The 22943-nt window shown below is 35.5% G+C and overlaps 1 protein-coding gene across 36 annotated transcripts in view; it reads right to left on the minus strand.

The window, feature by feature from the left end:
- ANKRD28 (ankyrin repeat domain 28) overlaps positions 1–22943 on the minus strand; it is a 194062-nt gene that overhangs the window by 122839 nt on the left and 48280 nt on the right. For 7 of the 36 annotated variants that reach the window (XR_010155115.1, XR_001712984.4, XR_010155114.1 and 4 more), the window contains exon 2: positions 3426–3509. The exons of 1 other annotated variant lie outside the window; for it this stretch is intronic. Coding sequence is in view for 18 of the 35 variants with exons in the window: in XM_516310.8 (XP_516310.3) it covers positions 3426–3509 (84 nt within the window). In the remaining 17 variants the exon portion in view is untranslated. Of the gene's footprint in view, positions 1–3425; positions 3510–3982; positions 4307–4598; positions 4880–5253; positions 6426–15864; positions 15941–16515; positions 16611–22435; positions 22506–22943 lie in introns of those variants that run through there. 28 more of the 36 variants (XR_008547220.2, XM_063805477.1, XM_063805487.1 and 25 more) reach the window with 22 other exon arrangements.

A 22943-nucleotide genomic window follows, 5' to 3' on the forward strand; every position in this document is an offset into this window, starting at 1 on the left:
CAACCCACAGAACGAGAGAAAACATTTGCAAACTACCCCTCTGACAGGAGACTAATAACCAGAATATAAGGAGCTCAAACAACTCTACAGGAAAAAACCTAATAATCTGATAAAAAATGGGCAAAAGATCTGAATAGACATTCCTCAAAAGAAGACACACAAATGGTGAAAAGGTTCTCAACATCACTAATCATCAGATATCCAAAACTCAATGAGATATCATCTTGTCCCAGTTAAAATGCCTTTTATCCAAAAGTCAGGCAGTAACAAATGCTGGTGAGGATGTAAAGAAAAGGGAACCCTTGTTCACCATTGGTGGGAATGTACAACCACTATGGAGAACAGTTTGGAGGTCCCCCAAAAAACTAAAAATAGAGCTACCATATGATCGAGCAATCCCACTGCTGGGTACATATCCAAAATAAAGGAAATCAGTATATCGAAGAGATATCTGCACTCCTATGTTTGTTGCAGCACTGTTTACAATAGCTAACATTTGGAGGCAACCTAAGTGTCCATCAACAGATGAATGGATAATGAAAATGTGGTACATACACACAATGGAGTACTCGTCAGCCATAAAAAAAGAGACCCAGTCATTTGCAACAACAGGGATAGAATTGGAGATCATTATGTTAACCGAAATAAGGCAGGCACAGAAAAACAAACATCACATGTTCTCACTTACTTGTGGGATCTGAACATCAAATCAACTGAATTCATGGACATAACAGAAGGATGGTTACCAGAGGCTGGGAAGGGTAATGGGGGGTTGAGTGGGAGGTGGGGATGGTTAATGGGTACAAAAAAATAGAATAAGACCTACTATTTGATAGCACAATAGGGTGACTATAGTCAATAATAACTTAATTGTATATTTTAAAATAACTTAAATAATGTAATTGGAATGTTTGTAACTCAAAGGATAAATGCTTGAGGGGATGAATACCTAATTCTTCATGATATGATTATTTCACATTACATGCCTGTACCAAAACATCCCATGTACCCCATAAATATAGACACCTATTATGTACCCACAAATTTTTTTTTAAAACCCACTAAAATAAAAAGAAAAATCTATTAGGTGTGTTACTAAGAAAGGTGCTGTTTAGTGGTCTACAATATTCAAAACTTCAGGGTGTGACTAAAGAAACTAATCTAAAATTATACAATGACTATTTAATGGTAGAGAAATAAATCTGAACTTATATCCATTCTAACAATGAATAAAAACAACTTCAAAAAACTTAAGAGAAACCTGAGTTTCAAAAAGTCCAACGTTATTCTCCAAATAGTTATTTAAATAAATTTACTTTGGAAAAACACGACTGTCACACTGACATAAAGCTTAAAAATATTTTATTACCTATTAAAAGTCAGTGCATTTAACACCCATTGCCTTTTAAAACCCCATATGATTCCTTATCAAACAAAATCAGATGATATTTACCATCTTAAATTCAAATAATGGCCAAAAAGTTAATAAATCTTGACTCTAAGGCAACACTCTCAACTACTAAGAAAGGGTCACGAGAGAAAAGGCCTAAAAGCAATCATAAAAGTTGTTGTCAAAAACCTTTGTATCACTGAAGACAATTGTCAAAGAGTTACTCTCAAGAAAGGCCTACTGATGAGTGAGCTGATGCTCTCAATGACTCTGAATATTTTTTTTAATTTAGGATAAATTAATTAAATATAACATAAAAGTAATGTCAGCTACAATAAACTTTGTAATGATGGAGAAATTAGCCCTGGTAAATGGAATTATAGTTCAAACTTTCTAATCAAGGTAGTATTTGTCAGTACTATTAAAATAAAACCAAAATAACAAGAAAACCTTAGGAGTTAAATGGAAAACATGTTTTCCACCTTTTCATGCGTCTATACCCCTTGAGCTATTTTCTAAGAAACGCATACTCTTCAGTATACCCTGGGTAAAGTAACCAGACACTTCATTTAAAACAAATAAATCATGGCCCGGCACAGTGCCTCACGCCTGTAATCCCAGCACTTTGGGAGGCCAAGGCGGGCTGATCACCTGAGATCAGGAGTTTGAGACCAGCCTGGCCAACATGGTGAATGAAACCCTGTCTCTACTAAAAACACAAAAATTAATCGGGCGTGGTGGCAGGTGCCTGTAATCCCAGCTACTTGGGAGGTTGAGGCAGGAGAATCGCTTGAACCCGGGAGGCAGAGGTTGCAGTGAGCGGAGATCATGCCACTACACTCCAGCCTGGGCAACAGAGCCAGACTCTGTCTCTAAATACATACATACATACATACATACATACATACATACATACATCCTGAATTAGGTGCATGTTTCCAACTAAATATAAACTTGAAGGCAATTCACTTAGAAAGTTTTAAAAAATATATAATGATAGCATTCTGTTCATTACCCAATGATAAAATTAACAACAGTTTTAGCCAATGATTCAAACCTATTCAGATAATTCATTATTTTAAAAATAAGGTAAAACTTTTTTGTATCTACCTAACATTAAGTGGTCACAGCAGTATTATATTAAAAAAAAAAGGAGGAAAGATGAGAGTTAAAAATGAGCTTGCAATGGGTGCTTTCTTAAAACCACAATCATTTCTAGGTCATCTGTTTTGGTGTTGCCACAGCGACTTTGTGAATCATATGACTTTTCACCCCCTCCATAACTCAGGGGTACATTTGTTTCTGGTAAAAATATATACATTAGTGGATGTAATTTTGTTAGAGTACATAATGTGCTTTCAGCCACAACTTAGTAAACTAAATACTGGCCACTGAAAAAACATACAGAGAGAGAAAATTATCCATATATCCACCTTTCTAAAACTGTCCATCATGTCAGCACTGAATATACTACTGTATCGTTAAGTCTGAAAACTTTTCCAACAATGACTTTACTGAAAACCTAATCTGACAAAAATTAATCAAGCACCATTGTAAAACACTCACCATGATTATTTACAAAAAGCAAATCTGATCTTATATTTAGATATACACTTACAAGAATCCTCATGTGAAATGCACAGTTAAGTATTTAATGGTGAAGTATCATGATTTCTGCAACTTACTACATATACATGTAAAAGTTGTATATTAATAAATACAGAAAGCAAATGTGGCAAAATGTTATCAATGCCAAAAGTAAGTGAAAGGTATATGGGTAGTCAGCATGTTTTTTTAACTTCCCTATGTTTGAAAAATTTCAAAGTAAAAAGCTGGGAGAACAAAAGACCCCTACTGGCTGCTACTGCCCTGAGTATATGTCCAGTGTTTTCCCTTTTGCCTCAATACCTTCCTGCCCTCATTTAAAACAACTGTTACAGAGTTATATTATGTCTTGTAAACAAAAATCACAATTCTATGAAAGAATTTTAAAAAGCAGTTTTAAAGGCTGGCATCAGTGAATTAACTGTTTTACCTGAAAGTTAACATCTTCTTTCTTAAATATTAGTGCTCGAACTTCATCAGGATCTCCGTTAAATATAGCTTGCACCAGTGATGGCTAAAATAGAAGAGAGTAATAAAAACATTAGAATCATCCATGTGGGGTGACTAAGGATATTTTACATAGTTCTGGAATCTACAAGTTTTCTTCCCTGTAGCAATAATCACTTTTGACATTAGCCAGAAGTTTCATAAAACCAAATCATGTCAAAGTACAGGATTCCTACTTGGAAAAAAAAGGCCTAATTAAAAAAAAAAATCAATTCAGTTTGACCCAATTTAGGTAGTATAATAAACAAAATCAGATTTTATTTCTTGTAAGTAGAAGCCTTTTGTTTCTGTATATGACAAAAAGAAAGAATCTTCCAAATACAAATGTGTGATCTCAACATCTACTTGTGGGACAGAACTTTTTAAGCAATTTCCAGCCCATGAAGGAAGGCTTTTTTGAAAAGGTCTGTTTGGGGCATCAAATTATCTTACATGGATTAGCATTACATGTATAAAGATACAAATCCCAAGAAAGCAAACCTGGCAGTTGATGAAAATAGCCACTAATCAAAGACCAAAAAATACTGGATACTTAAATAACTTGAAAAGACAAACACATGCATAACTAAATATAATAATTTCTTAATCAACGATACAGCCTCTTGATAAGGTATACTATACTAGTCAAGGAGCCAGCTGACAGTAGCACTAAAACCAAGGTTAAAGATGAAGACGGAATCTCATATAAAGTCTTATATGTAAATACATAAAATTCATTACAGAAAAGGCCATGCCTTAGTGTTGCTGGGGGTAGTCAACCTTTCCTAAAATATGCAGAGTTCCTGATTCTTGTTACATCAGTTTCTGAAACCACAAAATGAAAACAGAAACGTGGTTGCCATAACTACTAATTCTCAAATTATTTTTAAACAGTCTTTTAAAGAGACTAAGACATAGTAAAGACTGAAATGTTATCTCAGCATTCGAAAAAGTAAAAACGAAAAATGTGCATTTTATACAAAAATACTGCATCATATTTACACACGTATTGCTTTAATTTGGGTTTGTAAAGAAACTATTGGAAATTTACATCTATTCTTAAAAAACAAGATTTATACTACTAGTTCAGTAGAATATAGTAAACATATAAACTTACATATCTTACCAATACATTTCCAGAAGGTGGAGAATGTAGGGATTTATTTTCCTGTGGCAATTTAGAAATGAATGCAGGAGATTCATCTTCTACCTCCTCCAAAACAACAATACACACTCGACTCATTCGATCTTTTAAAACACTAAATTCCAAGCTATGTGATAAAAGTCACAGTTGGAAGAGCACAAGTAGTTTTTCCTCCTCTTCTGTACAACACTTACAAACATTCTCTGAACAGCACAGCTGGGTTTTCTTTTTTTTTTTAAAGTTAATAAGTACTACTGGAAAAACAAGTTTAAAATTATGACTACATAATTTGTAACTTCCTAAATATAATGAAATTCTATTATTTCTGTTGGATTACTGCAATACTTAAGAAGAAATTTCACACCAACATGTCAATAACTAAAACTGAGTCCAAGCTCATTTAAAAATATTTTTCCTCTACCAAAATAGTCTTATTGCTCTATCTCTGAAATTTACTTGCACAAAACAATCATTGTTTTTGGTGACACAACACCACACAATATAGAATGAAATGAGAAACAACTGCTGTGACAGAGATGATCACAGCGATACCCACTCTTGCCTGCAAGGTCATATAGTTACCAGTAGCTGTTTTGCTTATAATTGAAAATAAAAAATAAAATCTCACTATTCTGTTTCCACTTCTAATTTGTCTTCATTTCTTCATCACTGGTTTAATGCAGATACTATTCACAGAAAAAAGATCTAGAGCTCAGCACAAATCCTGAAAATGAAGCTCAGAGGTTAACAATTCTTTCAGTGTTTGGGAAAGGGGCAAAAAAAAAAAACAAACAAAAAAAACAAAAAAAAAACCACTCTGCATTAATAGCAAAGCTGCAGTACATTTACATGTGATGAGTCAGACCACAAGAGACAATACGACTCTTGGTACTAGAATACAGCTTGATTAATCCAGATTTCCCATATAATAGAAGAAACACAGTTAGCTTTATTCCCATCGATAGCATAAGCAAGGCAGAGCGTTCATTCTTTCTCCATCAGGCAGTTGTCTGTGGCTGCTCCAGCAAAAGGGCACAGGCACCAGGCAGAAATGGTGTTAGTGGAGAATCCTAGTAGAACAAGCAGGCTGTGAAGGAATTAGAAGGCATTTGAGCTCAAATTACTGCTTCAGGCTTTTTGTTTTCTTTAAAAAAAAAAAGGGGGGGGGAACATAGTAGTGTATCATTCCAGTGTTTCCTTTGATCTCCACATGAATACAGCTTCCATTAAACAGTCTTCATTCAGAGAAAAAAATAGCAGACTGTGCATCTTCTTTGAGCCAACTACTTTATTCAGTCATCTGCCTCTTTGCCAATATAGTTTCCTTCCACTGTGAAAACCGCCACAGTTATCCTTTTCAGATTTCAAATGCTTTCCTGTTCCTCAGATGATCTTGCAAAACACCACTGACATCCCCAAACGAGTAGGTCCTTAAAAAATATCTATAGAACCTCAGTATCGGTCCCACAGAAGCATTCCAACGGAGCAACAGTCTGAAGAGCAAAGACTGCAGACCCGCAGGATGAAATGCCTAGTAATGCTCACATGTTACACTTACCAGAGATCTGAGCTACTTCTCGGGATGTAACTTCCTCTAGCAGGAGAAAAAAATAGTGCATTTGGACAGCCTTCACAATTAGAAGGTTCATGCCAGTTCTGTGACTAATCCAAATCAAACTAAAAAATTCTATAACTGAAAAATGAGTGAGCTTTTAACATTTTCCACTAAAAGCCACAAGGAAATCTGGTGTACTGCCTCTGCTGACTAACAGTGGTTTTAGCAAGTAAACAATTCCAAACGGCTTAACTGCTTTCGTGTGTTACAATAAAGCAAATGTTTAACCCTATAATGACAGTTGCAGTAAGAATATGCCTGCAATGGACTCATAAAAAAGGTTTAAAGATGGAGAAATATTTTATTAGATTATAAAAACCATGAAATTGTTTTATTCATATTTTTACCAAGATCAGTTTTAATCTGCCAGGTGTATTTTATTTTCTAGAATGCAAAGCTTAAACAAATGAAATTTAAGATTGTCTAACAATTTCTAAGTTGGTGAATTTAATCAATCATTGATTCATATTTTAAAGGGAAAAGCAAAAATTTCATAATGTAGAAATCCTAACTCTAAAATTATATATATCATTTGATTTTTCACTGAAGAAATAAAATAATCCTACCTTCCCATTTGGATAGGGAATAAAGCCTTAAAAATCTGTTAAAGAGGTACATGAAAAAAAAAATGTCCTTCGTCCTGAATTACCTATGTCAAAAGGGCACGGGGTAATACAAATAATCTCCTCCCTATAAATTTCCCAAAGCCATAAATAAATGTCAAAACCAATCATTTCATCGTTTTTTTTCTTCTTTCTCTGTTTACCCAACATGGAGGATATTTCTCAAGAGAAAACTTACAAAGAAAATACCATGGTCCCCCTTCAATCTGTGTTCTTCATATTAACTAGCATTTTTATTAATAAACAATAATAAACATAATAGTTACTTTTGAACATCTGTGATATGCTATGTGCTGTACATTCTCATTTAATACAATAACCTTGCTATATTCCCATTATAGAGGGAAAAACAGACTCAGAAATGATGTATTTTACCCAAAGTTGTATAAATTAATAAAGTTGTGTGTTATTTTAAACACATACTCTTTCTAATCTATTCTGCTATCACTGAGTACACACACGTACAGACACACTCTCTTCTCCCCACTCATCTCCAGATCTTTGCAACCTATAATACTGGCTTATAAAAGTGATCTTAACAAACAGGTAACCTATAAAGGTTGTGAAAAGTTTAGGTAACAAAGGAATATACTATTTATTGCTATATTCTAAAACCAGTTATTTTTAAATGGGTACTTCAAAGCAAGTCTTAAAACCATAAAAAGAAAAAAAAAAAAAACAAAAAATCCCAGCATGATACAAATATAAGAATGTCAGAATTTAAAACAAGAACCATTGAAAGCTATAAAATGTATCAATCTATGGAAGAAGCAATAACTCTAACATATTTGTACCAATTAAAACATGCTAACAATTCATTAGTTATATTTTAAAATATATAAAATACTTTTATGCCAAATTAAAGGTATGTAAATATTGAACATACATCAATTATGTTATCCATCTCCACAAAGCTGAATCAAAAATATCTTAATATTTGAAATATCTGAAAGTGAAACAACTATAGTAACAATATCCTATATTTCATCTTCAGGGTTCCCAAGCCCCCAAAGCAAAATCTCTTTTTATCTTAACAATCTTAACTTGTTCCAAAGTATCTAGTACCTAAGTTCACCTACTTAGACTTAAGCAGGTACATCCTGTTTCTTGTTCTAAGTCAACCTCCACACTTAGGTCTTTCCCAACCAGAAAACAAACTCCTTGAAGGTAGGGACTGTGTTACATACATATTGTTTCCTTCCACTTTCTTCCACCTATAAATAATTTCATTGAAATGAATTCTGTCGTCACAAGACTCTGGAAGGGTGGAGATTTATAAACAAGAATAGTGGGGGTGTGTTGGTATACATATATTTTAACCAGAAAATATAGGTGGCATTAAGGTGCAAAAAAGTGAGTTTCATATCTCTAATAAGTGAACAATTAAAATTTCAGAAGTTGACAGGATATAAAACAAAGGTATGGGGTGATGGTTAAAACTAAGGGCTCAGGAGTCAGCCCACCTGAAGTTCAATTCTGCTTCCATCATTTCCTAGCTGTGTCCTTGGACAAACCACTTAAATTCCCTAAGCCTAAATTTCTTGACACTTATATAAGAAAAAAATAACCTGCAAAGATTTTTGTCTAAGAGAAATAGAGTAACAGTACAGTGCTTGAGAATGTAGGCTATTTTGTGGTCAAATTGCCTGAAGTTCTAATCCAGGCTTCCCACTAACCTAATTCTGGGATCCTGGGCTACTCACTTATTTAGTAACCTCTCTGTGCTCATTTTAACATCTATTAAATGACATTAACAGAATTTACTTCATAGTGTTGTGAAATCTAAACAAGATAACCTTATTGTTATGGATATTTGGGATAGCTGAATGATATCCCTTGTGAAGCCAGTGAGTGGATCAAAGGCTATTAAACTCCTCCTCCCCTTGACCCAGTACAAGTGAGGTAATTCAGATTAACGTCTGGAGATCCCATTCAGTTGCCAAGTCCCCAGACTTTTCAGTGGTCTCTTGAGAGTCTGCTAAAAGCTCATTTTAGACTCTAGTAACTAGACAAGCACATACTAAGTGTTAATTGGGGAGAGGGAACAGTAAACTTAGGCAAGAAAGACTACAGGCTCTTCCATTCTTCTACCTTCACTAGATTTTACAGTTTAGGGACTGTAAAATTCCTTTGGGAAAAAGGATAGAAAGTACTAGCCCATGGTATATTATAAAATCAAAAGCAGATAAAAAATACTAAGAGAAATATGTCAGTTTTTAAATTATTTAAATTAGCAGCACTGTTTTGTGTCTTCTTCTATTGAATAAGACAGGCTCCTACCCTCAAGGAACTCACATCTTAAAAGGAGACAAGTGAATATTTAAGAACTTAGAAACAGAGAAAGTACTTCCGATAAAAAACTGCTGATAAAGATTGTGCAAACTGTAAGTTCAACATTTTTTTCCACTTAGAGAAATATCAAGGGGATGTGGTTATTTTCTTTGGTACTTATTTTTTAGGCCATATTAGATTAAGTTTTTAATAAGCTAACAAGTTCAACTCTGACAGCTTTATAATCCTTCTATTCTTTATACTAAAATGTATCCTATTAAGAGCTTACTCCTACTATTAATAGAATCACATAATGGTAAAGCTGGCTTAAACCTTTTTACTGATTATAAAAACATTAAGTCACTGGAAGATAATTTTTGGGTTCCTAATTGTTACACCTGAATTTCTTTTTTTGACACAAACGATTTTTCCTTTCTGCAACAAGATCCAACCTAAACAAAAGGTGAGCTTTTGTCTTACACATCTGTGAACTCCGTATTATCATAGAATAGAATACTCAGGGTATATTAAGTGGCTACTCTGTGGCAAGTAACAAGCTGGTCTCTGAGTATTTGAAAATAAAAAGCTTGTGGTGAAAGATAGTAAGGAAGTGGGTTCAAACAATGTTATAGAAAACATTTCTGACAGATCAAGAATCCTCACCAATCTTCTTGAGCTATGTATGCCTCATCTATCCATATACTTTAGGGAAAAAAAGTCTTATGAACAGAGTTAAAAGAAAATGAGGTAGAGGGTGAGTGGGGAGAAATCAAGGAATAGCTGCTTTCTAGGCTACACAGGCCAGAATCCATGCAATTATCTATGTGATTATTAGAGCCACTGCAAGAAAGTCACTAGATATTCAAAACACAACTCAAAATCCTCATAATAGATCAGACTTAACTCTCTGCAGGTAATATATTTATGATCCAGGACACTTATTTTTTATGCAGTCATAATGCCAAAATGGCCATTAACCAATATCGTTTGACAATCTCAAGTGGTGTGATCCCACTGGTACGTTACATTCGTAATAATAAATTGTTAACCCTTCCAATATTAATAGTACTGTATACTGCAGATTGTTAGCACATTCTAATATTACATGTGTTTTCTGCAGAGATCTGTATTTTGTGTCCATTCCTCCAGGCTTCCATTTCAGCTTTAGGTGAGTACAGAGCCTCACACAATAAAGACTACATTTCTCAGCTCTCTTGTAGCTAGGAGCCACATGAAAAAGTTTGACCAAAATTTTAAGTAGGTGTTGTGTGCCTTTCAGAAAACTTTCTTAAAGACCAACTAGCATATTCAGCTTGCTTCCTGGAACAAAGATGATTGGCCACTATCTTAAACCAAACAAGGACCATAGTCTAGGGTAGTGAAACTACGCTAGAAGGGAGCTGGGTCTTTGAGGACTTTGCCAAACAGAACTGCCATACAAGCCTTGGACTGTCTACTTTCTGACTTTTATGTTAGAGAGAAATAAAAAGTCCTGCCTTGTTTAAGAAACTGTAATTTTGCATCTCTCGTACTTGGAGCTGAGCCTAACTCTAAATGATAATCTTACTCTTCCTTTAATTATCTATGAGTGGACATATATCCTTCGAGCCCTGTTCTTCCAACATCCATACTCCAGTACAATGTGGCTACTTAAATCTTCAATAAATAAAATGAGTTAGAAACTTGAGCTGTAACATATTGTACTAGAAACAATAATCAGAAATCTGCTGGAAAATAATTCATATTTTCCTGGGTAAGCTAAGGACAATCAGAGGAGAGAGAAAGAGATGGAAACAGTTATCACAAATATTCTCAATCATCTTCAGCCACCATTTTGGTGGGTACTGTTATCAAATCTCTAAATGAGAAACAGAGGCTCAGAAACATCTAGTCAGCCAATCACTTATCTGCCCCATCCATTCACCTAGTATATATTCATCTACTATGTGCCAGTCTTTCTGCCAAGCTGAGAAAACAAAATTATGAATAGTCAATCCTTGTTCTAATGAACCATACACACAAATAAATACTATATGACTGCAACTGTGATAAATTCTCGAATAAAAAAAAATGTCTGAAAGACAAGGAACTAATGGGTGGCCCATGTGGCTGGGCAAGCAATCATGAGGGACAATATCACATGCAGTTGGAGAAGTGGGTATGGTCATGTGATAGAGAGGCCTTGTAAACCAAGTTATGAAGTTTGTATTTTTCATTAATTGAGAACCATTAAAAATTTTTAATTAAGGAAGTCATGATTTGCTTTTGCTTTAAAAACATTATGTGGCTTTGATACGAAGAACGGATTAAAGGGGTAGAAGAATGGAAGTCAAAGGACTAGTTAGGAGACCACTGCAGTAATCCAACAGAGTGGGTGATCTGAATTAGGACATGATCATATAGATGGAGAGACAGAAATATATTTTAGAGGCCGCGCACGGTGGCTCACACCTGTAATCCCAGCACTTTGGGAGGCCAACGTGGGCGGATCATGAGGTCAGGAGTTTGAGACCAGCCTGACCAACATGGTGAAACCCCGTCTCTATTAAAAATACAAAAATTAGCTGGGCGTGGTGGCGCATGCCTGTAATCCCAGCTACTCAGGAGGCTGAGGCAGGAGAATCGCTTGAACCTGGGAGGTGGAGGCTGTAATGAGCTGAGATCACACCACGGCACTCCAGCCTGGCAACAGAGCGAGACTCCATTTAAAAAAAAAAAAAAGAAATATATTTTAGAAATAGGATTTATAGGACATGTTAATAGACTGGCTACAAGAGTGATGGAGAAGATGATAATCAGAAACCTCCCAGGTTTTTGACTTAAGCAACCAGTGCTTATTGGAGTTTAAGAAATTTGGGACTTTTTTAGTTTCCAAATTTATACAATGAAGAATGTTACTTGTTACATCAATATCTAAGGTGCATTTCATGTTCTCAAACTCTGTTTTAAACTTAATACAGAGCCCATTATCTTAGCATCTACCCTCATGACTTCTAAATGAAATGTTAACTCCCAAAGTTGCCTACATCTAGGTGAATATTAAAAAAATCATAAAGAATGGTGAGATCTGGCTCAATTCTACTCAATCCAGTACACTGAAATTATCTAAAAGTCTTTTGGCAAGAACACCTTACTTTTTAAAACACTCACCAAAAATACCACAGCACGGATTAAACAATTATTAGACATTCATATCTCTACTATACATACCATGCCAAGGAATTATAGGGTATCATATATCACCTTCAAACTCCTTATGCAACTTAAATAGGGTATTATGTCATACATGTAAAAATCTAACCAGTACAAGATAAAAGATAGTAAAAGACAGTATATACTGAAGGCTGAGATATAGACTATACCTGCTACCAAGTCCATCATAGGAAAGAGTGTAGCATATGAAGTTATTAATTGTAACTGACATATACAGATACCTTCTAACTGTCCATTCTCTAAATAAATGGATATTTTAATAAAACTCTCCATAAACCTCATTATTTTGCTCCTCCTTTAATTTATAGGAAGGGTGCTTTGCCAAAGAAATCAATGGTCTGCTAGTTAGAACATTCCATGTAAAAACGCTATCACATTTTTCAGAAAATGGTTGAAGATTCAAAACTATCATTTATAATATATAATTGTTAAAAATGAGTATGAGTAACTGTTGAGCAGTTAAAAGCAATGGCTCACGGTGTCTAGGATAGATAAGAACAAACATACAGAAGCAAAGGTAATTACAGCAAATGAGACAAGTTGTAGGATGTGGTCATTGAGGTGGTTACAGCCAAGTGGAGGTGGTTACAGCCAAGTACAGATGACTGGTGTGGAGGTTGTTAAATAGTTAAGTATGTTCAAAATGTCATCTACAAAGAAATGAAATCACCTAGATGACAGACAAACATGATCCAGATGTGGAACTGGGGAATGAGATGTGACAGATGATAGCAACAAGAAATAGAAGGATCACCTAGCCAAATGGTATGTGCCTCAAAGGAAGGAAGGTTTTTATAGACAGGCAGACTAGTAACATTTTAACACTATAATGGGGGACTAGAAGAATGCTGACTTTGCTCTCTTTCCTCCTCCCAACACACATGTACTTACGTAGCAGGTACTTAACGAAAACAGAGTTTCACTGACTTTTCCAAGTAAGTGTAGATTCAAGAGTTACACATATGAACTTAAGGTTTAAATCAATATTTAGATGACTGTTTTTAGATTTCAGCCTTAAGAGAATTACTTCCTTCCAAAAGAATATAAGTAAAAAATTCAACAGGCCAAACTAACACAGGTTAGTTTTCTAGAATACACCTAATATGCCAAAACTAAGGAAGAAAGGGAGAAAAACTACTCTGTTAGCAAGTATGTAGTACTGCATTTAAGTAATGTCTTTAAAAGTTAGGTTATTTTCTTCATAATTTTGATTACCTTGAGAAGCAGTTTGAAATTAAGGAAAAGGACTCATCATTTTAGAGGTCTTTTTTTTAAAGTTGCGATACTTTTTAAAATATCCTAGTCAATCTGATTAGTAAAATTTTTAGCTAAGATATGTGATGAGTAGTATCTCTGACATATGACTTATGTTCTATCAGGCCAAGGATAAACACATTCTCTGAAATCTACATTATTATTTGCAAAGTTAATTATTGTTCAGCAACTGTATCAAAGACAATTTAGCCCTCATATTAAAATCAGTTGAGTGCAAAATTTTTATTTTAAACAGGCTGAATTTTGCCCTTCTTAAAAAAAGATTGAGGAAAGATTATGTGCAATTCATTCTGGTTTTTACAATGTGGTGATGCCAGAGTAAATGTAGTATGAAGTTAATGCACTTTAAAAGCTGAAGGGAGAAAATTTTCAGTTTTAAAATAAGTTGCTATGGTTACAAAATGTTTACCTTTATAAGCAATAATTATGTGAGATGTCCAAGGAATTCCCGAAAGTACAGTAAGATCAGTATCTGAAGTGTACGTTCGTTATTTCACAAACAAACTGAACCCAACTGCATACATCACTTCCGTTTCAAAGTGGCTATCGTTTGGGAAATACTAAAAAAAAATGATTCATGTCTTTCTGAACCATATTGGAGTGGAGACAAAAATACTGACCATAGCTATTTTTAAATTCAAGTAATGACTCAGAGAGTTTTAGTTCCTTTTATCAAAGAGTGCTGTAATTTTACATAGCACCTTCTATTGTTGAAAGAAGGAAGGTATGTTTGTAATGTGTCTCAGGAGTTTCTTTTATACATAAATTTTCACGCCTTTGATAAACTTTTAAAAAGCCATGCTTGTAACAATGTTAATTCAGAGTAAAACGATGTCAACTCCTTTAGCTGTAGACAATTTTGAACTTCTTAAATGGGAAGAAGAGGCCCCTATAAGAATTGATAATTAGCCCATTCCTAACTAGGTTGTTAAATCCGCTATCAGTTACTGTATTGTAGAAATTTTTTGTGTGTCTGTGTTTTACATTTAGAACATTCAGTTTTGTAAGACTACTTATAAAACTTTCAACCCAATATAGCTGATCTTAAAATTAGACGCTCATCATTACCTCTTAGAAGGCAGCTATGCTCACCACTATACCAACACTGCTGCCATCATCACATCTTTTTTTTTTTTGAGACAGAGTCTCACTCTGTCGCCCAGGCTGGAGTGCAGTGGCACAATCCCAGCTCACTGCAACCTCCACCTCCTGGGTTCAAGTGATTCTCCTGCCTCAGCCTCCCGAGTAGCTGGGATTACAGGCGCACGCCACCACGCCCAGCTAATTTTTGTATTTTTAGTAAAGACAGCATTTTACCATTTTGGCCAGGCTGCTCTTGAACTCCTGACCTCAGGTGATTCGCCCACCTCGGACTCCCAAAGTGTTAGGATTACAGGCATGAGCCACCATGTCCGGCCCATCATGACATCTTAATGGGCCTTCCACCAGTGTCTACTTTCTATGTAATAGAATATTAAACACATTTGTTAATATTAGGGCTATCCTAAGCCAAAAATAATTTATAAAATAAGATGTTACTCTCAACTAGCTTAAACAAAGGGATTATCATCACAAACATCAAGAATTAAAATAAGGTGGCTTTAGGGTGACTGATTCAGTTATCCAATGCCATCATATATGACCTACGCTCCTTTCAGCTTTTCCCTCTGTCAGACTCAGCAAGAACTTTAGGATAACTCCCTTCATAGCCACATGTTAATTGTTATACTTCATGGGATCCTATTAAACACATATTGTCATGCAGTAGAAGTGGGAATATCCTTCCGTGTCTCCCTTTTCAGGTATGAGGAAGACTCCTAGAAGCCCCACAAGCTGACTTTCCCTGAAATGCAAAGGGCCAGGCTTTGATCACACTTCCCAAACAAATCACTACTAGGCAGAATAGGATTACCCTGATTAGCTTATAATATTCGGGATTTCCCCAAGTGATGTGGGATAGACGTGGACATACAAACAAAATTGGGGGTAAGCATGCAAGAAGGAAGAGGGTAATTGCAAGGAAATCATTTTATAAATGCCATGGACATGCAAGAAAAATGTCAAACATAAGAAAACAGAATACTTTAGGATGAAATAGTAAAATACACCTTAATTTTGACCTGTTAAAATGAGTTTTATCTCCAGAATGTTTCCTATTAATCTCATCTTCCTTCTCTATGAAAAGCAAGGCTAATTACTAGACACTGGGCAGACTACCACTAGAGTAATGAAACTAGAATACCTTCAAGAAGGGCAGCCAGTATAATGCATAATGTAGAAACCATGTCATAAAGGGTTGATAAAGCTGAAGATATTGTCTGAAAAGGAATCAGGGAGAACATGAAAACTTTAAAATATTTGAAGTACTGTCACTGTGAAGACAATTACACAGTTTTAGAGATAAGCTAAATCGATGAATAATAAACAGGAAGATGAAATGTTTCAATATAAGATAATACTTTTATCTGGCATTTTTCAGTCTGAAGGCATGAAGGTTGGCTACTCATATGGGGCAGGGATAAACATCCCAGGTAACTTGAATAGCTACTATGGTTGTAGGCACTTTATGTACATTCACTTAATTCTAACAACATGCCTGCAAACTAGTTTTTAAATCCCAATTTCACGGACAAAAAATCTGAGTTGGACAAATTAAACACTGGAAATCACAAGGCTAAGCAGTAGGGAAAACTGGATTCTAACCCAGACCCATCTGTCTCCGAAGCTTGGCTCTTCCCACACACCAGACACCTAAGAGAAGTTAAATTAGCAGTTGTTAAGGAAGCAAATGGGGTTTTTGAGCTGGTGAGAACCAAATATCAACGGATTTGAAGTCCTATTCAAAATTAAGATGCCAGAAATGAAGTATTACTTCCTTCCATTTGACCAATACCTTCTAGTTTAAGAATGTTTCACATCGATCTTCCCACTGGTTCCTCACAGCAATGCTTTAAGGTAAGTTGGAGAAAGGCCTTATCCCCTGGCTTTCTACCTCAGAGAGGAAAAAAGAAAACAAAGATGAATCCTATCAACTTCTCTCTGCTTTGTCTCCAAGCATATTTGTATTTTCAACTTTTTCTCTATGATCTTTCATTTATTCAATAGTCATCTTTCATTTATTAAGTACTTCTTACATCTCAGGCATCAAATCTTCAAGACTTTGCAGTCTAATGGGAAGACCTTGTAGTTGCAGAGGAAAAGGTTCATTCAAGACTGTATCTATCTTCTAATAGACCTTACTTTTTCAATTCTGATTCATTTCTTACAGCTTTGGTTTAACCTTCTGTTCCTTTATTTTGGCCTATAGAAAGCTTTCCTGCCTCCTCACCAAGCTACCACTCCTTTTGTTTGTTTGTTTTTAATTGTTTTGACCCACTGCAATCTAGCTTTCCACCAATCAAATGAAATTGCTCCAAGGTCACCAATGATAATTTATTACAAAATCATCATTATTCTCAACTACTCTACAATATTGGGCAATAACCTCTCTTCTTGTTGCGTCCATAATATTTTTACCTATTTTTCTGGTCCCTTTTCTGGTCCTTTTCACTTGGTTTTTCTTCTACACACCCCCTCCCCCTTTTTTTCTAGCTCCTTTTAATCTCTTTTTGGACAATCTCATGTCAAAATTCTACTTATCATCTGCAGTCCACTTCCCAAAAGTGTTCTTTTTCTGAATTCCCATGTTGGTTAATAGTAATGGCATCACCATGTACAAAGTAGCCCAACACACAGTAGCCTTCCCTTACTTCATCTCCCACTTTTAGTCAGTCACCAAGTTCTATGCATTTTACATAAAGTTTTCCTAAACTCTGTCTTCACAGTGACCTAATTCAAACCCACTTCAGTCCTCACCTAAGCTATCATAACTACCTCCTAACTAGCCTCTCAACTGTTGACTCTCCTTCTAGTTCTATACATCCTTGTAACAGACACAGGTACTTTCACACAGATCCTTTCCTTTAAGGAGAGTCTCTGGTCCTGAGACATACAAGAAACCCAAGCCTGACCAGAGTACTACCCACCCCTAGCAACATGTCTCGTTCAGGAAAGAGCACATGACTGAAACTAGACAATGTCTTCCTCAGGACTTCACTTTCCTGCCAAGGCTATCAGAGAAAAATACTCTCTTTTCTTTCGGGATTGTGATGACACAATCCCAGTAAGCAAAAACTGCTCATAGGAGGAATGAAAGAATGGGGGAGGACGGGAAACCCACTGTCACCAAGTCCTGGATCTAGATCTGCTTGCCTGGCCAGTAAATATACTTTTGCATTTAAGCCAATTTGAGTTGGATTTCTGTCATTTGTAACCAAAAGTCCTGATTAACAATTATCTACACCACCAGTTACTTTTCTAAATCATAGATAAAATGTTGTCTACTTTTATTTAGTCAACTATTTTGTTTGAGTATGCTATACTAAAGACTTCCAGCAGCCTGCCTTTAAGTTTCACATATATCAATGTGCTTGTTGCAATTCAAGTATACCATGCCACTTCATGCAGCTATGCCCTTGCAGATGCTGTTTCCTCTGCCTAGCACATCCCCCTCCCACCTCCTCATCCACAAAATGTATAGGTTTGCATAAAATAAGGTGGAAAATTAGACAGCAGCGAGATCATGAAGGGTGTTGAATGACACAGAGTAAATACACTTTAACCTATAGAATTTTAAGGCAAAAAGTTATAAAATAAGACTCGTATCTTAAAGAACTTACTGTGCATACAGTGTCAGGATGACCTAAAAATAAGGTGATACTAAAGGCAGAGAAAACAGTCAGTAGGCTATCACAATTAGTTTAAACCAGAGCCCATGTAGGATGGTGAAACAGTAAACTGGGACAACTTCTCTGGGAGAAAAAAAAAAAACTTGCCAACAGCTATCAATACCATTGATAAGTATTTCAAACTTTAAGCTAGCATTTCTACTTGCAGGAATTGAGACATAAGAAAATAATGTGAGGCCTATAAAAATTTACATATCAAGATTTCAGTGAAGCATTATTTACAACAAAAGACTGAAAATTTAAATGCTGAACAATAAAATGATTTAAAATACAGTATATATCACATAGTGAAACTATATCTAATATTTAAAAATAAAATCTTTAAAGAATTTCTAAAACATGGGATATACTAAAAAATATTATATGGAATACAACACTGCAGTATAAACAAAATAATCTTAATTACGTTAAATAGAAGACGTTTTTTTCTTTTTCATTTTTAGCATCAACACTACATGAGTTAGGTCAGTGGCAGGATTATGAGTAATTTGTTCTCTCCTTTTTTTTTCCCCCTAAGTAACATTGTCCTTAGCCATGATCCTTATTTGCTAAACAAAATCACAACTTTATAGGTAAGAAAAATAAGGCCTAGAGTGGTTACATGACAAAGTTCACATTCTAAGAGTTAAGACCACAACTTGAACACTGCCTATGTGAAGACTCACTGCCAAGAAGCAAACCTGCAAAGCCAAAGTCATTTAACCCATAACTCCTGTAAGCCTGAGACTCAAAGGCAAACCAAGCCTACTGTGAGTGACTTTAAACTTGCTGACCTACAATCCCCTATAAATTCATAACTCAAAAGCTATAAAATAGCAAATGAAGAGCAGACTACAGAACAGGGTAGTTTAAGATGCTTGTTTTTATGACTTTATTTTTTATCTAAATAACCCTACAAAGAACACAAAAGGAAATAACAGCACACCAGACTGGAGAAACAAGTCCTCAGAGTAAGTTGTTAAGGGACACTGTTATTCTAGAGTCTGTTTTATTTTGATCTTTAAAAGAATAAGAGAATGCTTTATTAGAAGAAATTATTTCCCTGAATTAAGATCTCCATAATCTGTTACAATCACAAATAGACTCTATAGACTTAAGTACTCAACTCATTTAAGTAGGGTAGCTAACAAAAAGTCATTTGGTAGCTAAAAAAGCAGAATTTGAAAATAGTATTTGTGAAATAAAAGGGCTTCAGTGAAAGCAGTTTGAACAGCTACTGGATAGGAGAAAAGACAAAATAATTACCAGGGACAATTTTTCTTTATTTTGAGATAGAGTCTTGCTCTGTTGCCCAGGCTGGAGTGCAGTGGCACAATCTCAGGTCACTGCAACCTCCGTCTCCTGGGTTCAAGCGATTCTCCTGCCTCAGCCTCCAGAGGAGCTGGGACTGCAGGTGCACGCCACCATGCCCAGCTAATTTTTGTATTTTTGGTAGAGATGGGGTTTCACCATGTTGGCCAGGATGGTCTTGATCTCTTGACCTCGTGATCCGCCCACCTTGGCCTCCCAAAGTACTGGGATTACAGGCGTGAGCCACTGCGCCTGGCCAGGGACAATTTTTAAAAAACCTTTATTTTAACCTTATAAATTAAGAAATTGTGGTTTTCTATAGATGCCATGTAAATGATAGTACCACCTAAAAAGTTAATACATTTAAAATGTTTCTAAGCCAGGCACAGTGGCTCACGCCTGTAATCCCAGCACTTTGGGAGGTCAAGGTGGGTGGATCACTTCAGTTAGGAGTTCAAGACCAGTCTGGCCAACACAGCAAAACCCTATCTTTACTAAAAGTAGAAAAATTAGCCAGGCGTGGTGGTGCGCACCTGTAGTCCCAGCTACTCAGGAGGCTGAGGTCGGAGAATCGCTTGAACCCAGGAGGCTGAGGTTGCAGTGAGCTGAGATTGAGGCACTGCACTCCAGCCTGGGCAACAGAGTGAGACTCTGGCAAAACAAAACAAAACAAAACAAAACAAAACAAAAAATCCAAAACAACAATAAAATGTTTCTAAGATGATAATCAAAGATGGCATCATAGAGCTGGGCACAGCGGTGTACACCTGTAGTCCCAGCTACTCGGGAGGCTGAGATGGGAAACTATACCATTATCTTAATTTCATTGTTTTTTAAATGAATTTTCAAATGGTGCCCTTAAGTAAATTTAGAAAGGGTTTGCAGTAACCAATGGAAAAGCACCATCCAGTGGTAAAAGATGATAATTACAATTTATACAGTTATTAAAAGCAAAATTAGCTAAATGATTTGTGACTCTGCCTTTTCTCCAACACACATTCCAGGAAAGAAAAGGTAAACTGGCTATATAATATTGAGGGTATCTGCTATTTGTTACCATTTTCTTAATCAAATTTTACTATATTAAGTTGGCATTTCGTTGTTGTTTTTCTGTCTTGCTTACCAATTATCCAAATGCTCGTTTGGGAACAGAATTAGGATAGGGGCATTGTTAAAATTCATCTAAAGCCTTTATTAAGCCACAGGCTAGAAAATGGTTTAAAAAGTGTGTGAGGGGGTGAATTTCCAATGGAACTCTAGTTACCAACAGCCATCCCACAGAACAACAAATAAGTCACTCTATGTACTTTTTTAAAAGGTGATCATGGGTAGGTAATCTAGACCCTCCTGAAAAGGCCAGGTAAAGATTCACAATCAGAGATTTCATAAAGAATTCAGAATTTCTAAAAGGAACATGAATCCTGAATGTGACCCGATTCACTCCAATTTGAAGAAAACAATCAGGTAAACGGTGTGTTCCCAATAATCTACCCCTATCCTATCAGAAAACAGATGAATAAAATCTGCAGTTTCCAACATAACAGCTTTTTAATCACTTTTTTTTTTTTTTTAGAGAAAAAATTAAAAAGTTTAATACAATGGCTCAGGCCTGTAATTCTAGCACTTTGGGAGGCTGAGGTGAGCAGTTCACTTTTGAGCCCAGGTGTTCAAGACCAGTCTGGGCAACATGGCACAACCCCATCTCTACTAAAAATACAAAAATTAACCGGGCATGGTGGCATGCACCTGTAGTCCCAGCTACTCGGGAGGCTGAGGTGGGATGATCGCTTGAGCCCGGCAGGTTGAGGCTGCAGTCAGCCCTGATCACATGCCGCTGCACTCCAGTCTGGGCAACAGTGAGACCTTGTTGCAAAGGAAAAACCAAAAACCAAAACCCCAAAACTTTAATGAAACTAAAAACAAATTATTACAGAAACCCAGTAAGGATGATTCTTTGTTCTGAAACAACTTTACATCAAGTCTACTTGATATCAAATGGTATTACTGTTTGGGATCATAAGGTATTTAACAAAAAGTACAGCATACTGCACCTTAGTAATGACAAAAAAATCAATTACTGGGCCATAATTTTCTCCTTTTATACTCTAAAAAATATTTCAATATGTTTGAATCTGAAATAAGAAGCCTAACAAATACTACCAATGATATTAAACAAGCTTATCCTATCTTCACTAGTGCCTGTAGTCCAACACACCTGGAGGTTGTGAGATTTTTTAAAAACTACTTTCATGAAAACATAGGAGTCACTCAAATAATTGAGGTTCCCCAGTGATTACTGAATGGCTGTTAATGTTTAAAGTGTGCAGCACAATCATTTCACATGTAAGAGAATGAGCTATGAGCAAAAGGATGCATACATCTAACCCAAGTTTGAAAACCTTTAGTAATTTAGTATTTCAGAACAAAATAAAACTAGTTGCGATACCATTATTTTCAGCTGTTTAACATTTTCTTCTCCAAGACAGAGATCTTAGATTTATAAGCCCCCACCACTGAAAATTTATTTGAATTATAAAACGGCTATACTAAGTCTTCCACTAACACAGGGTCCACTACTATAAATGTTTCTACAATAAAGGACTTTTTGGCTGACACTATTTACTCATATACAGCTATGTATGAAAGCTAAGTTACAAGGAGGCTTAAACAGCAACAAACTAACAAATTACAAGAGCTGCCTATATTACCGCAAGAGACTACTAGAAAATAACCTACCATAATAGGAATTCCCATACTATTTTCCTCTGGTGGAGGCAGTTGTACTGTTTCAATTCCAATCACAGGCCTGTAGCAGAAAACAGATATCAAAAGAAAGAATACGCTGATCCTAGAAATTAAGGGCTATGTTATTTATAAATAACTAGTACCTTAACAAAACATTGAATTATTGGATAATATTCAAAAACTTACTTTGGATTTTATTAATTCAGAATTACTTTTATCCTTCTATCAAGAAAAAAATACTAATCTGGGCAACAAAACATTTTTTAAAGGCTTTCTTTATATATTAAACAGAATTGGCTTCCCAGAAGAGACTTAAAAAGTGGTGTTTGTTTCTTAGAATTCCTAGCAACAAGTCATTCTCATAAATCTTAAACACAAACACACACACACACACATATACACACACAAACTTTTCAAATGCATTCACTAATAATATATTCAGTTACTTACTAATCAGCAATTATTTACCCATGGGGATGTGTTGATTTAAGAAACTGCC

This window comes from Pan troglodytes, chromosome 2 (assembly GCF_028858775.2).
Source record: "Pan troglodytes isolate AG18354 chromosome 2, NHGRI_mPanTro3-v2.0_pri, whole genome shotgun sequence".
In the NCBI taxonomy this organism is placed as follows: domain Eukaryota; kingdom Metazoa; phylum Chordata; class Mammalia; order Primates; family Hominidae; genus Pan; species Pan troglodytes.